This window comes from Pavona decussata, unplaced genomic scaffold (assembly GCF_977016875.1).
Source record: "Pavona decussata unplaced genomic scaffold, jaPavDecu1.1 SCAFFOLD_260, whole genome shotgun sequence".
Classification (NCBI taxonomy): Eukaryota; Metazoa; Cnidaria; class Anthozoa; order Scleractinia; family Agariciidae; genus Pavona; species Pavona decussata.
The window spans coordinates 254933-270000 of NW_028145663.1; the positions used below are offsets into that span (position 1 = coordinate 254933).

A 15068-nucleotide genomic window follows, 5' to 3' on the forward strand; every position below is an offset into this window, starting at 1 on the left:
ATTCTTTCAGTAACAGCATTATAATTCATCACTCACAAGAAAATACAAATACATTCTTCTTGTTTAGTAATCTGTTTTTTTTACATGTAATTCGCGAAGCACAATATTGAATATCTATTTGGTCACCGATTTCCTGTAAATAAATACATTGTTTGCGGTCACAATCAGCGCTCTGAAACCAATATTTTTCGTTTAACTACGTCTTAAAGTCAAGGACATAGGTAAAAAATTAAGATGAAAAGTACCTGTGATATTCACACGCAGCTTGCTTCAGTCCGTTGGTATTTCTGAACACTTCACCTGCTTACATTCTATTGCCAAAAATTCTTGGTAATCCATTTGGCAATACTAAAATTAATCTTCTTTCCCATTTCACCCCATTTGGAGCTCTGTTAAAAGGCGTAAAGCCAGCGATACTTCTGTTCTAATCACCATGCCTGTTTAGGTTTTGACTCAAGCGTCCCCCATCGTCTGTCGGCTTTCGTCTGGCGTCCCGAAACGACTGTTTTTAAAATAATTATTTTGAATTAACAACACTCTACCTGAGTGGAAGAAACGTGAACCTCTTCCAGTGTGTGATGTAGAAATGCTTGATTGTAAAACCGCTTGTTGTCGTAAAGTTCGTAGCTGGCTTCTCCGTTCTTCTGAGAAAGCGACAACTGCATACCTTACTACCCCTCCCAAACGACAAATTGTGTCAAGCACCCAGATTTTGGGTGCCACGTGACAGGCTTCACTCAGGGTCTCTCTCTCTCTCTCTCTCTCTCTCTCTCTCGCTAACGCGGGAAGAAGAGAGACCCTGGGAACGAGGTTGCTAAATAAAGTACTAAAGTGATGACGTCACAAAGATTAATTTTATGAAATTATGGGATTTTCTGAGATATTCTGAAAGAGCTTGATGAAGAATGCCTACTAATGCCAAAAATCAGCATCTTATTACAATTTGGGGGTGAGATATTGACGCTTTGATGCTATGAGGACTCCATTCAAATCCTTATAATTTTCCCTTTGATTTCTAAACGTAGGAAACTGACCAACGAATATTTTAGCAATAATATGACTATTTTCGTTTTTCTTGTGTCGCTGTGTTATTAATTAACTAACTGATTAATTAATTAATCAATTAATTAATCAAGTAATTAATTAATTAATTAATTAATTATGTTTATCAGGAAGTAAAGTCAAGTCGAGAAGAGCAGAAACATGACACTGAAATGCAGGGACTTGATAACGACTTTGCCAAACTCAAATCAGAATTTGGTCAAACGCACGAGAGTGTAAGCTTCTACTGTTTGATGGAGTTCTTCAGAGATATGTCCCTGAGAGATGACAAGGAAACCTGAACCTTAAGTCTGAATCTTATATTGCTTGATTATTGAATGATGCAAAATACTAACCTGTGCTAGTATGAAGCAAGAGCCTGTCCCCAAGCCTACTGGACCGTTTACGCTGGGAATTTTGTATTCAATTGTACTGTAGTACCCAACTTCTATGCGATTTGTTTACGTAGGATCTCAAATCGATTGGGTAAACTGGCGGCGATTTGTGCTGCGATTTAACTGTGACTCAATCTCGCAGACAATATCGTTTTGGTGAGAGAACAGTTCGTGCGATGTGAACATAAACACCCACGTCACAGCTCTTTTGTGGCATACCTCGTAAAAAAGCAGTTTGTTTGCTGACCGTGCATGCGCTGTACACCCGTTGCATCAAAATTGCAATTTAATGTTTAAAAAAATCACCAATCGGTTATTAACCCTCCTGGGGCTTATTCAAAAAAGTGTTTAGACTTGCAGATTACAATCTGGGTACTTATTTTTACAAACTTGTGCAAATACGGAGTTCAGTAAACATTGTTACGAGTCTTTATCGATGTTGTTGAATATAAGTAACTGTTTATTGAACTCGTTTTGCTTGCGCTTTTAAAAACGGACCCAGCTTGTAATTTACTATGCAAGTGTAAAAAGTTCTATTGATTTGATTGAACTCTGTATTGTAGATGTAAATAACTCTTCAACCGTTAATATAGTGGCAAGTTAAATTTTGTAATACTGGTACACAGGTCTGACCGGTGTGTAAATATCCAAATGTGCTAAGTTCGCCGGTTATCCAATAGTGAGTCAAAATTAAAAGCAATATTGAAACTAAAGCGTTATAAGGTTATTATCAAGGTATCGTCTAAACAGGACTCAGTGGAAGCTTACTATTGAACTGACACCATTGTAAACAAGTCGTTCCCTGGTCTTGCGATATTCAAAATGGCGGACAGCGGGGAAGACCCTGGGTCCAGTGGACCTACACCTTTCAAAACTCTATTCTCACTGGACCCTTGCAACCTACAGCTGCATTGTTTTTTAGGGTTGGGAGCATTGTTCTTTTGTTCGTTCTTTTGTAAGACGTTGCAAACAGTGTTGGTCGCCCCCCTGGGACACGCTGAAAAATACTCCACGAATCGTGTAGTATTTTGACACGTGATACACACGTGACTTTCGTCTTAAGTACACTTTTTCCTGGATCAGATATGGTATCCACCTGGCAGAAGTATAACCAGATATTTGATACAGGTACTATTTTAATAACGTTACCTCTTGAACTTTAGGATGCACCACAATGGATAAAACACGGTCAGGACAATTCAATAATCAATAATCAATAAATCTTTATTTAAACACGGTAAAATCCATCAGGAGTATAAAAATTAGAAATAACCTAACTATCCTAAACAACATTCAATAGCTATAACTACAGCTAATCTAACTAAAACCTGTTTTTCATGAATGCCGTGTATACTAGATCTCTAACATTAAAAATGAACATTAACTAATCTTTTGAATTGACTAAGAGAGTTAACTTCTCTCACGTCACAGGGCAGGCTGTTCCAGAGAACTGCTCCGCTATAAGTAAAGCTGTTATTCATGAAATTAGTTCGCGGAAACGGGACAAATAGTTTGTTAACAGAGTTCCTCAGGGAGTAACGCGTTTCATTTTGTTTAACAAATTTAGATGATAAATATTCAGGAACAAGACCATTTAAAGACTTCTTCTTCTGTTTGTTGCGATTGTTTTCTACCTTGACTATAAACTAAGTTAGTTCTACGAGAAGTTGATGAAACTTCCACTCACTTCTACTCCTGTGCATTGCCTAAACTACTAAATAGAAATTCTGTAATTATCACCAATTAAATATAGAACGCCCTGTAGACTTAAAGGACGTCATAACATTGCAAATGGTAATGTGTCATGAAACGTTGCAATGTCTTTCGAATGCATCAGTCCCTCTCTCAATGGGAAGCTTTAGCAACGGTGACGGCAACGAGAACGTCAAAAAAGAAATCGGCTTAAAAACCAAAAAAAAAAACAACTCTCCATTACACTTTTTGGTACATTTCTTTACCATCACTGCACGACTAGGACGTGAAATTTCCTGATGGGACGTTTTATGGAGATCGTAAACAAACGACGATTTTTTCTTTCGTAACTTCTTTTCTTAACGTCTCTTTCTTAACTTGGGTGCGGTCTCCAAGAATTAAGCTCCAGGCAACTTCTCCTACATTTGACATTTACGACGTTAATCTGCGACTTGAATTTATTTTAATGGTGACATTTTCGCTGCCATCGCCGTCGTCGTTGCTCAGGCTCCGTGACAAGTCTCAAGGACCTAATGTAACGCTCTTCATAACGAGTTGTAAGAAAGACGTGTTCCTGCATAATAGACATTTTCGGAACACAGGTTCCACCGCACCATTATGTGTCCTACTTTATAAACCTACATTTCGTACGACATACCAAGCATTCAATGCTACTGAGCCGAAATCCTCGAAGGAGTGACAAATTCATGACTCAACCTCCGAGACAATATCGTTTGCCTACTTTTAAAAAACAATGACTCGATGATACGGTTGAGGAACGAATGAAAGCTCAAACGTAATATATAAAAAAAAAAGGAGCCTATTACATCATCTGAACATTCTTACACCAAACTGCTGTTTTCGACATAACTCGTGGTACAGTAACGTTTCTCTTTTTGGAATAAAGATCTGTCGGGCATCAACGAAACAGGATGAACCGCAGAAATGTACTGACGTGGCGCCTGCTGTTCATAAAATCTCGACGCTGATATGATGTTTTGGGGGAAACTTAGTACAAGGTCTTTAACGGTTTTTGTTTTTGTTGTTTTGTTTTTTGCAGGGGGCGGGGCGTGATTGGGTCTGATTCAGCAACTTAAGGTTTTTAACTTTTTATGTCAAACCGATGGCCTTTACACAGTTTTTTTTTCCTTTTTACCTTTTTTTGTTGTTTTCGTTTTCATTATTTTACCTCTGTCACTTATTTATGAGTTTTATACTATACGAGCTAACTAGTGAATCGAAGTCTCAATCCTACTATACAGAAGTCTCCTTTACAGCCTGGTGTCATAGTGACGACTCAGCACCTGCGAAAGAGACTAAATTACGGCGGAGTTGGGTTTTCAGTTGTATTTGGAGAAACTGCATTTCTACGACATGGATAAATTGCATTCACGTGGACTACGTAAAGAATTAAGATGGACTGTATCGAGCGTGATTATTGGTTTCAATCTGGTTTATATCATAGCTGCCTTAACAGCCGTCTTAAGTAAACAGCAAGGAACTTAAATAGCGTCAACGCCATCGAGAACGTCATTTGAAAATATAACTCCAGGCTTTTTTCAAGCAGGTTGCGATCATTCCAACTCGTTTAAATTGTAAAATGTGGCCGAACAATTCAGGAACAAAATTGTTAAAAAAATGACCTTCAAATTGGGAAAGGAAATAAAAAAATTATGGTATTGTGCTTAAGTTCGCCACATGACCTTGGGTTTTGTCATTTCACGTTGCTGTTTTGCAGTGGACGGGAAAAAAACTACCAACATTTAGAACGCATGTGTAGAGCGATTGTTTTTCCTCGTTGAAACTATTGTTTTGCGGCGTTACCGTCGCCGTCGTCGTTGCTTAAGTTCCCAAGTAATATGTGTGAGTTATAAATGGCATCGCAAAAAATTAAAATGTATCAATTACTTCATTATCAACTTTGAGTTAAGAACGGTGCAATATCTGTCACGGTGAATTTGTATAGCTGGCATTTCGGCCGTTAATCCATCGTTTACAAGAGCTTTGTTCTCTGACGGCGAAATAGCTAACTCTCGAAACATCAGATTTCCAAATTAGCTAACCTGATTAGTTAACTATTTTTAACTCAAGTCGATAATCGACTAAATGTTCATTAACTTAAAAGATACTCGCGGGATGTGGAATCTTGGGTCTGAGCACTCTGTTGCAATGGATACGATTCCCCTGAAAAAGGAAACTGTAGCTGAAGCTCTCCTTGTTGAGGGTAAGGTGGAGGTAATCCTGTTGGATGCTGTAGTGGTGGATCTGTTGTCACTGGGGCATCACCCACTTGCTGGGTCGTGTGGGAGGGTGCTGCTAGTTGATCAGGTACCCGAGAGGAAGGAGCATTGGAATGTTCATTCTCTCCTGCTGGTACAATATGGGGTCCTGAAGTGATTGTGGAAATTGGAACACGGACACTGGCTTTACTTTTTAGCGCCCTTCTTCGCTTTAAAAAAAAGACGACCAAGCAGGCCAGCACAAGAAAGAGCACAACACCGAGAGTAATAACAGCGACTGTCAACCCCTTGGAACCTGAAGACAGAGGAGAGTGATACCCAAATTAGCTGAGGTAAAAATGTTATAGAGACGTCCCCCCTTCACAGCCGTAATTTTGGGAGTCACAACGCTTTCCCGCGCTTGAGAGACGTTGCGTGACCAAAGTAAAAGTTGAGAATTTCATCCCTTAAAATAGAGAAGATATAGTTCGAATAAGTCTGATAATTTTACATAAGTTTGTACGGAAATGGGCAGAAATTGCCTGGTCTCCATACCAATGTGTGTAAAATTTCCTGAATTTTTTTTCTTGAAGACTTCGAAACTTGACCCCAGTACTAATTTTAAGATGCTCTTTCTGAAGTGTTACTGAAGAGTCACTATGCAAAGGTACCTTCGCCACAATTAGATAGATATGGTACTTGGTTTGTTATTACTTTAAAACAATCTATAGGTTAATAATAATAGTAATTATAATAATAATAATAATAATAATAATAATAATAATAATAATAATAATAATAATAATGGTTTATTAACAGATCCACTGGGTGGCTCTTCCCTGTTAAATTACATTAATTACAATTACAAAATAAATCAAATTAAGTTATTTACAAATTGTACAGTAGAAACAGGATTAACGGTAACCAATTACAGTAAAACTAACTAATCGCTTTGTCCTCTGCTTCTTCAAAAACTCCTTGAGAGTCTTAAGAAGGTTCTGTAATCTTTACAGTTTCTAATAGTTTCTGGTAGATTGTTAAATAGATTCGACGCATCTTGGAAAGTGCCATTTTTGGTCGGGACCACTAATCTAATAATCTAGTTTGGTTAACGGTGTAACACCTATGAGTAATGCTTCAATCAGTTCAAAGAGTGACCTTCACCCCCACCTTCCCCTCCCCAGGCTTACCGTTATTCTAATAGCAGCTTATTCACGCCAAACCAAGTCTCTAATAAGTCGTATTTATCAGTATTGTGCCAGTGACCGTTCGTTCTTTGGATCTACTATCTCATGCTGTCTTCAGACCTAGTTGGACGAAGAAGTTATCACAAGGCCACCAAACGCCCGGGACTAGACTAATGCCTACCCAGGGGATTAATACTGTTAGAATTGACTGATGCATAACATTTTCTACTTACTTTTCTTGACTGCTGTAAATGTGGCCTTAAACCCCCTATACGCTGGACCCTTTGAGTCGGATGTAAAACGTACTGACATGTACCGATCACTTGAACTAATCACAACTGGAGACTTGTAACCACAAAATCGTCCTTTACTCTCGCCGTACTTCCCATCTAGAACCTCCACGTAATCCCCTTTGCACGCAGAGGTGGCACCGTAATAGCCCAGTTCAAATCTGTCAAAGCTGAGTTTCACAATATTCCCCTTTGGTACAGTGATGACCCAATCACAGCGCATGTCTGGAGGGTAGTAATTTAGAGGACTTTGTAGAGTTCCTTCTGAGCCAGTTAACTTCAGATTGTAATTATTTGGATTTCCTGGGAGACACAACTGCTCACTGAAAACTAAAAACACAAACACTTTTGAGAAATATGAAGTGGTGTTTGTAGAGGAGAGTCGCCTTTCGTAAGATCTATGCCAGGTATGACGTATATTGAAAATGTAACCCTAAATTCTTCTTATTCGTCGTTTATAGGTAACAGAAAGCCTTCACGAACCAAGCGGTCCACTACCCCTGAGTAATTTCCGATTTCTGTAGCATGAAGCGGCTAAGTATTGCTATTGCCCGTGAATGGGATGTTAGTCCAACACAAGTTACATGCCCAGCTGCATAAGGTGAAGTTTCACGGAGAGTTCGCCTGTGCCCCTTTCAACCTAGAAGTATAATTGGGTAATGTGAGAGTTCAAAGTAAGCTTTATTACCAAGAGAAAAATTGGAAGTCTTAATTTACAACATAATATTATACTAATACAAAAAAAGGTAAATTTACTCAGTATATTAAATGCTAATCGAGCTGAGTAATGAGGTTGGTTGGCACTAAAGCTCAAGAGAAAAAGTAGAAAAAGCAGTTAATTAAAGAAGAAATTAACAAAGTAAAAAAAATAATAATAAATAGGTGAAAACTCACGAGCATTGAGAATAAGACTGCAAGAGTTTTTTTTTTTCTTTGAGCTTGCCTGGTATTGTATGATTGTATTGATGATACTGTTTAAAAGTCAAGAGGTAGGAAGAATGAGTAAAGTGTCTTCCTCAAGAACGCAGGCCTGACCGCTTGATACGGAGTACTAAGCACTAACCATTAGGCCGCTGCGCCTCCCATTCGTAGTTTACAAACAGTGTTGTCACCCTTGTCCAAATTTTTTTTGTTTGTTTTTTTTTTACTACCTCTTAAGGACGGTGTCTAGGTATTTTTGCGCAGCTTAACGCTGGGCGGAAACAGCAGATAACAAGGGCAATTGGGCATTTGGTATCGAAATAGAAACTGGAGGGTAGTCTGACCACGCTTTTTCAGCACGCAACCGGGCCAAAAAGCTTTAGTATAACCTAAATACAGACACTGACTCAGTTCATTTACTTTACTGAAACGACTATAATCGTGTACGAATTCACCATCCACATAAACACATTAATTAATCATCTACATTACAGCGGTTACCAATAACACGCGACCTATCGCCTTCAAAACAGACTCCGATAAAGTTGCGTTTTGGTGGACGTCAGTCATAGAAAAGTCGTTGAAATTATTTTGAATTCTGAGACCATTTCAAGGCAACAGAACCAAGAAATTGACAGTTTTATCCACTGACGGACGGTAAACTTTATGAAAGTTGATTTCCAAGCCAGATTATCTAAAAAAATGGGCATTGTTTAGACGAAGCCGTATTTTTTTATGAATCATTTGAAATCGCTACACCTGATAATAAATCAGCGATGCGTGCAAGTGAGTAAATTATCACGGTAGTGAAAATTGCAATTTTTAATTCAAAAAAAACCTTTTATTTGCGGTGAGGGTAAAAGGCGGAAAAACTGTTTATAGTTTTCGCATTCAAGGAACTATGAGTAAATCCGTAGTAAATTAAATTTCATGTTCACTTTACTCCATGGACTTCGGTTGACAAAAATAACGTGGCAGCGTGAAGTCTTCTCAGGACAAAGATTGATCCTTTACCGAGGGCAAATAATAAACATTTTTTTCTTTTTTTTTTAACCCTCGGTATTGAAAGATCAATTCTCATACCCTGTATGCTCGATGATTCATTTATCATGAGCGGGAAAATGAACAACAATTTGACCAAAATGCATTTGTGATAAGAATAGTTTCACAACCTTTCACACAACCAGTGTCGATAATTAGACACCATTCTTGTCATCTGCTTTTTTGCTCTAGGGCTTTTTCGCTTTTAAATCTCATTTTAGGTTGGGACGTCTGGCACTGAAAGACCTTAATTAAAGACGGATATGTTTAGTTCGATAACGCGTAACTGAACTATAGCTACCTGAATCGCCGTATTTAATAGCTAGGTAGCTAGTTCAGCAGCTCAACAGTGACTTGCGTACTCGTCGCTCGACGAAAATGTAAGGTGAGAAAAAGTAGAACATATTTTTCCCATGAGTTGTACAAATTGTAACCGTCAAAGAGTCTGATAAAATGACCGAGTCTAAATTTAAAATTTCTCACATAATAGTTTTGGCCTTGGACTGATGTTATTTCTCCAGTCTGGTGTTGCTTTTTGTCTAGGCTACTCGCTGCCACGTTTTTTTGTCAACTGGAAATTTAATTTATTCTTAGTTCCTTGAATGCGAAACTTCATCGATTTCTTCACTGTCACTTCCTAACCAGCGATCAGACATGTTCTATCCCAGGCGTATATTTTCTAATATTCGATCTGTTGCTTGGTTGTTTAATAGTCCGCAACATCGAACAAACTGCTGCTCTTATAAAATTGGCGCGAAAACAGGTTGCGCTCTTCAGTTAATTTATTCCCCACGTTAATCGTATTTCGCATAATTATGCCATTCCGCGCGCCATTCCACATACCATTCCGCAAACTCTTTCCCCCTTTTACCCTCACCGTTTTATTTGCGCTAGATCTGGCTCGAGAATCAATTTAAATAAAGTTTACCTTCTCTTAGCGAGGTAAATTCTTAGTTTCTTGCCGGGTTACCTTGGAATCTTATCAGAATTCAAATAATTTCAACGGCTTTTGTTTGATTGACGTCCACCAAAACGCAACTTTATCCGACTCTTTTGAATGCCGTAGGTCGCATTTTATTGGGAACCGCTGTAATGCCATGCAAAATCCCTGAAGGGGCATACTGCAATTTTCAAACTGGTTAAGTAAAATAAAATATAATTTATGTAATTCCCCTCTGTCCATTAAACTATTAGGAACCATAAATTCTGAATTCTTCAAATGCCACTTCCATCGCAATTGCAATCGCACAAAGATACTTTTAGCATTGTGACAAATCTACCAAAACACCTTCAACTTACTGGGTTCTACAGCTTCAAAGTGTGCTTTAAAACCTTTATTTTCTCTCCTTCCATCAGAAGTGGAATGAAACTTAACCCACATGTGGCGCCCAGTGGAATAAAATTCAAAGTCCAACTTGTTTCCACAGAAACTGCCAAGCTCTCTACTGTCTGACCACGCACCGTCGCGTATCTCCACGTAGTCTTTGTCCATGGTGAGTTTATCATATTTACAATACCCATAGCTAGCACTGAGAGAACTCTTCGCAAGTTCAAAATGCTCAAACGTTAGCTTTACTCTTTTTCCAAGAGGGACTGATATGGTCCAAATGCACGTTGTACCATCTGGGTAAGGGATGGGATAATCTAGAGTATATAACGTGCCAGAAGAACCAATGGGCCAATACTCCTTACCAGCCACTGTCAATGGACGACATAATCCATAGCTTTCCTCTTTTATAAGTAGGAAACAAAACATCGATACGTCACATTGATGGAGACTTATATCTGCAATTACCTTTTTTTTTCTTTCAATTTAGTTTTTATTAAGTTGCCATGGTTACCGTAAGCAGGCACATTTCTCATTCTGTTTAGACAGAAAAATCCGTGTGACAGTTCTCACCTTCAGTTGTCAATCAACCATCAGAGGGAAAAAACTGCCAAACAATATGCGCCTTTTTCTAGGATTCGTACTGCTAAAATTGGCTTAGTTTTCAGAATAAACACTGTTAACCGAATTATTGCTGTGGTGATACTATGAAATTTTGAGGCATACTTTTTTTCAAAGGATGCTTGAATCGTCAACTTTCCACGATTTACATTCCATACCCACCGAGGTGAGAAAGGACCTTTAGGGGCTTGCCCTTTTATACCGGAGCTTGTTTAACGTAACGTTTTTTTGTTTGGTTTTGTTTCGTTTTTGTTTTTGTTTTTAAATGGCTTAGATGACTTGGATAACAAATCCTTTAATAGACGGTCGAGTGTATTATATCGCCGTATATGTTTATTCTTGACTATAGGGCAAAATCCCTTCCTCGTATAAGCCAAACTGTTTTAACTTGAAAAACAACATTTCCTTCGCTAACTCTCCCTGAAAATAAACCAGCCAAAAGCCCACAGTTAACCATGTTTTTGGAATTTTACAGTACTATAATTGTTATTTCCTATTCAATCATAAAGTTTTAAATGCTTGACGTTTCAATTTTAACTGTAAGTTAAAAATTAACTCTGCCGTTAAAGGTTTTTAGACTGACTGTTCTGAAATTAGGACAGTAAATACGTCTGAGCGTCGCCAAGTGCGGGAAGCTCTCGTGATCAAGTCGGAACTGATGTGGGCTATTGGTTTTACTTCTGTTTGTTTTGAGCAAAGAAAAAAACTAAAAATTTCTTATAAGATCTTTTCTTTTGGTAGGAATAGGGAGGGCACATAAATCTGAGTCATCAGTTTCATTACTTTCACATGTTACCCCCTTTAAATAACGCTTTTACTTAGTTAACTAGAATAACTGTCGTACCTTTTTTCACCGCTGAAACACTTATGTTGAATCCTTTGCCGTCATTGTCTCTGGTGAACGTGATATGCAGGTATCTCCCAGTGGAAATAACCACTTCAGGATGGACTGTGGCAGTGTATACCCCAAGCACACTGGATGACGACGGAAAACCATCGCGAAAGGTAAGAGCATCACTATCATATCTGGTTCCAAGGTTAAAGTCATTGAATACCACCTTCACCACATAGCCGCTTTCAGCACTTAATCGCCATACGCACCATGAGTCTCGAGTATATTTCGAAGGGTAGTTGGGGCTGGTAATTGTTATGTTGTAGAATGTTGAGACATCGACTCGTTTCCCTGACGATGTACAATCTATCATGGAAAAAATATAAGCAAATAAACTAATAAGTTAGTAGGTGTGATGTCTAACGACCTTACCGACGAAATTGAATGTAAATGTAAACGTAAAAAACATGCCTTATACATGAATACTAAGTAACAAAATTGATTCAAATGAAAGGAAATCACTCATGCATCGCTTTACACATCCGTAGTGAGTGCTCTGACTTGGGTAAAAAGCCAATGCATTACGAAAACAAGCTCTACAGCATTCTATTATTTAAACAATAAGGAGGATAAGGAAATATCTTAGCAAAGAATGTACTGAAACTCCGATACGTGCTTTTATTTCTAGCCGTCTTGACTATCCTAATAGCCTCTTATACGGCTTACCAGAGTATCAGATTCAAAACCTACAAAGAGTCCAGAACTCTGCTGCACGTCTTGTATTTGAAGAAAGTAAATTTTGTCATATTACACCATTGCTGAGAGCCCTACACTGGTTACCCTTAGTATATCGAATTGTTTTTAAAATTTTATTGTTAACTTGTATCTCTGAAAGACACAGGGGGTAGGTACTATCTTAGATTAAATAACGGCAAACTTCTTAACTTCCCACCATGCAAGTCTTTTTCCACGCTTGGTGATTGATCTTTTTATAAGGCTGCCCCTAAATTATGGAACGATCTTCCCCTTTTTATTAAAAATTATATCTTCAGTTATTGCTTTTAAGAAGGCTCTTAAAACTCATTTATTTCTGATGGCGTTTGCCAGCTAAATTATTAGGAAGGATTTGTAGCGGAGCCCCATAGCTAAGAGATTTTGGTAAACCCATCAGTGCGAGAAATTTTGGTTTGGTTATGACGTCACTTCCGTCCGACCGACCGACCGTACAACGTACGTACGTACGCTCCTCCATGTAAGCACTCAAACCTTGTGCTGCAAATCAGGTTTTTTTCGGCGGGAAAATGCATGGCCAACTGCACTGCCGCCCGCGTTTGTTTGGAAGGAAATTGCATCGCCAACTGCGTTTGAGAAAAAAATAATAATAATTTTGAAGACGACGTGTACGACAAAACACAAACTCAATTTATGAATAAGTCTACAAACATGTAAAGCAAAGAAAGGGAGATAGAAAGAGATCGAGATAACAGGCGACGAAGAAGCGAAGTTCCACATAAAAGAGAGCGATTGAGAGCGGTAGCAAACAGGCGAAACATGAGTGAAAAAATAAGAGAGAAAGAACAGGAAAGGGTGCCGAAAAAACCCCGTGTTGCGGCACAGGGGTTGAGTGTCTCATTTTACATTGGCTTACATAAATGAGCGTATGTTCTGTAACCCGGGTTGTTTTACGGCGGGAAAATGCATGGCCAACTGCGCTGCCGGCCGCGTTTGTTTGGCGGGAAGTTGCATCGCCAACTGCGTTTGAGAAAAAAAAAACAAAAAAAAAATAATTTTGAAGACGACAAGATACAAAGTCAATTTTATATGTGACCAACAGCAGGAGAAAGAGCAAGGCAACTAGCGGCGGGAGAAACAAATCGACTGGCACATAATCGGAATCATTTTACTCCGATCCGGCGCTACGAAACGTTGGATTTTTCCTCTTGAAGTGAAACGTTACGCTCACTTAACGTTGTAAAACGAACGGAAAAATCAGCAATGGAATAAAGGGATTGGTTATTCTCAGAAGAGGCGAGTACATTCATGCAATTTTGTTGACAAAACTTTGCTAGTTTGCTGGTTTGCAAGATATTGTTTTCTTGCAGTTTTGACACGCCGTTTAACTTAGCTTAAGCTAATATAATACTGCTAACTTCAAAACAGTATTTTGAACTCATTTTTTCGGTCCATGTTGATTATTTTCCTTGGAGTTCTATTTTTCTGATCTCGTCCAATTTTCCCGTCAAACAGCGGGAGAAAGAGCAAGGCGGATTGCGGCGGGAGGAACAAATCGATTCTTTTAGCAGCTTTAAATTTAGAGGCGGCACTTCAGATCATAAACAGCGGCCGAATCTTGAAGATAAATTATTTTACTCTAATCAGTGTCTAATCCGGCGCGATGAAATGAAATTAAGATTCGATGGATTTTTTCCTCTTGAAGTGAAACTCAACGTTGTAAACGAACGAAAAAATCAGCAATCGAATAAAAGGACTGGTTATTCTCCAAAGAGGCGAGTATATTCATGTGATTTTGTTGACAAAACTTTGCTGTTTTTGCAAGATATTTTTTTCTTGTAGTGTTGACACTGCAACTTGTTTAACCTCAGAGCAGCCTTTTGAGCTCATTTTTCGGTCCATGTTCGTTATTTCCCTTGGAGTTTTATTTTCTAATCTAATCTCATTTTGCGTCATTTAAAGAAATTGATTCTGAGCTAAAATAGTCAGTCAAACAAACATCTCCCAACATTGTATCGTTGGCATAAACTACTGACCAGTTTTTCTCGCATATATTTCTGACAATCTTGACAGAGAACAAACAAAAATACTTAAAACAGTAGGATATAACCGCAAAGATTAAGATGTGTGAGTAATTTTCACTGAAAGTCTTTTCAAAGAACGTTAAAAGCGAATGTAAAATTAAAGTGTGATTCCATTTTCATCAAAACAAAGTCTTATAATACGCAAAACATTCATTCGCTTGTTTTTTGTGAATTTTTCAAAGATCGTTGTTTAGTTTATTTCTGTACTTATTGCTATGAATTATCACAGTGCTTTTTTCATTTATTACTCAAAGATATATTTAAAGTGTGTTTTTTGGTTAGTGTATCCATTTTCTCTGAGGTTTATAGCGTACGGCCTTCTTGATAAGCAAAATTTACTAGACAAGTGACAGTGCCGGTAGCGCGCGTTGGCTGTTCAGAAACCGTTTTGCCTCGATCATCTTAAAAACTAAAAACAATAATAAAAACAGAAATTTTTTTTGAGCCATTTAAATTCCGCTTTTATAACACAGAGGCCAAAATGTTGCTAAAACTATCAAGGAACTTCGTAAAACAGTCAGTAAAACACTCATCGAAGGCGCAAGCAAACCAACGAAAAAATTATTTAATTTTTTCGTAGCGTACAAAACAAACAAAACCGACGAGAACAGTTCCCATTAAACACATGTAATTAAGAGAGAATAACAGTTTAATTCAGGAGCAAACTAACAACGATAAATCAAATG

The 15068-nt window shown here is 38.1% G+C and overlaps 3 protein-coding genes across 10 annotated transcripts in view; 2 read left to right on the forward strand and 1 right to left on the reverse strand.

Moving 5' to 3' along the window:
* Nucleotides 1-5351, forward strand: part of LOC146456112 (DIS3-like exonuclease 1) — a 35415-nt gene extending 30064 nt beyond the window's left edge. The window contains exon 31 of the mRNA XM_085093487.1: nt 1173-5351. Coding sequence (XP_084949613.1) covers nt 1173-1343 — 171 coding nt within the window. The 3' untranslated portion in view covers nt 1344-5351. The remainder of the gene's footprint in view (nt 1-1172) is intronic.
* The window catches only part of LOC146456102 (coiled-coil and C2 domain-containing protein 2A-like), a 266183-nt gene that overhangs the window by 198306 nt on the left and 52809 nt on the right, over nt 1-15068 (forward strand). The gene's annotated exons all lie outside the window — the stretch shown is intronic.
* LOC146456113 (bone morphogenetic protein 1-like) overlaps nt 1453-15068 on the reverse strand; it is a 26215-nt gene continuing 12599 nt past the window's right edge. For all 8 annotated transcript variants that reach the window (XM_085093494.1, XM_085093491.1, XM_085093488.1 and 5 more), the window contains 4 exons: nt 11579-11932; nt 10086-10517; nt 6768-7154; nt 1453-5663 (listed from right to left, as the gene is read on the reverse strand). In XM_085093494.1, the coding sequence (XP_084949620.1) occupies nt 5242-5663; nt 6768-7154; nt 10086-10517; nt 11579-11932 (1595 nt within the window). In that variant the 3' untranslated portion in view covers nt 1453-5241. The remainder of the gene's footprint in view (nt 5664-6767; nt 7155-10085; nt 10518-11578; nt 11933-15068) is intronic.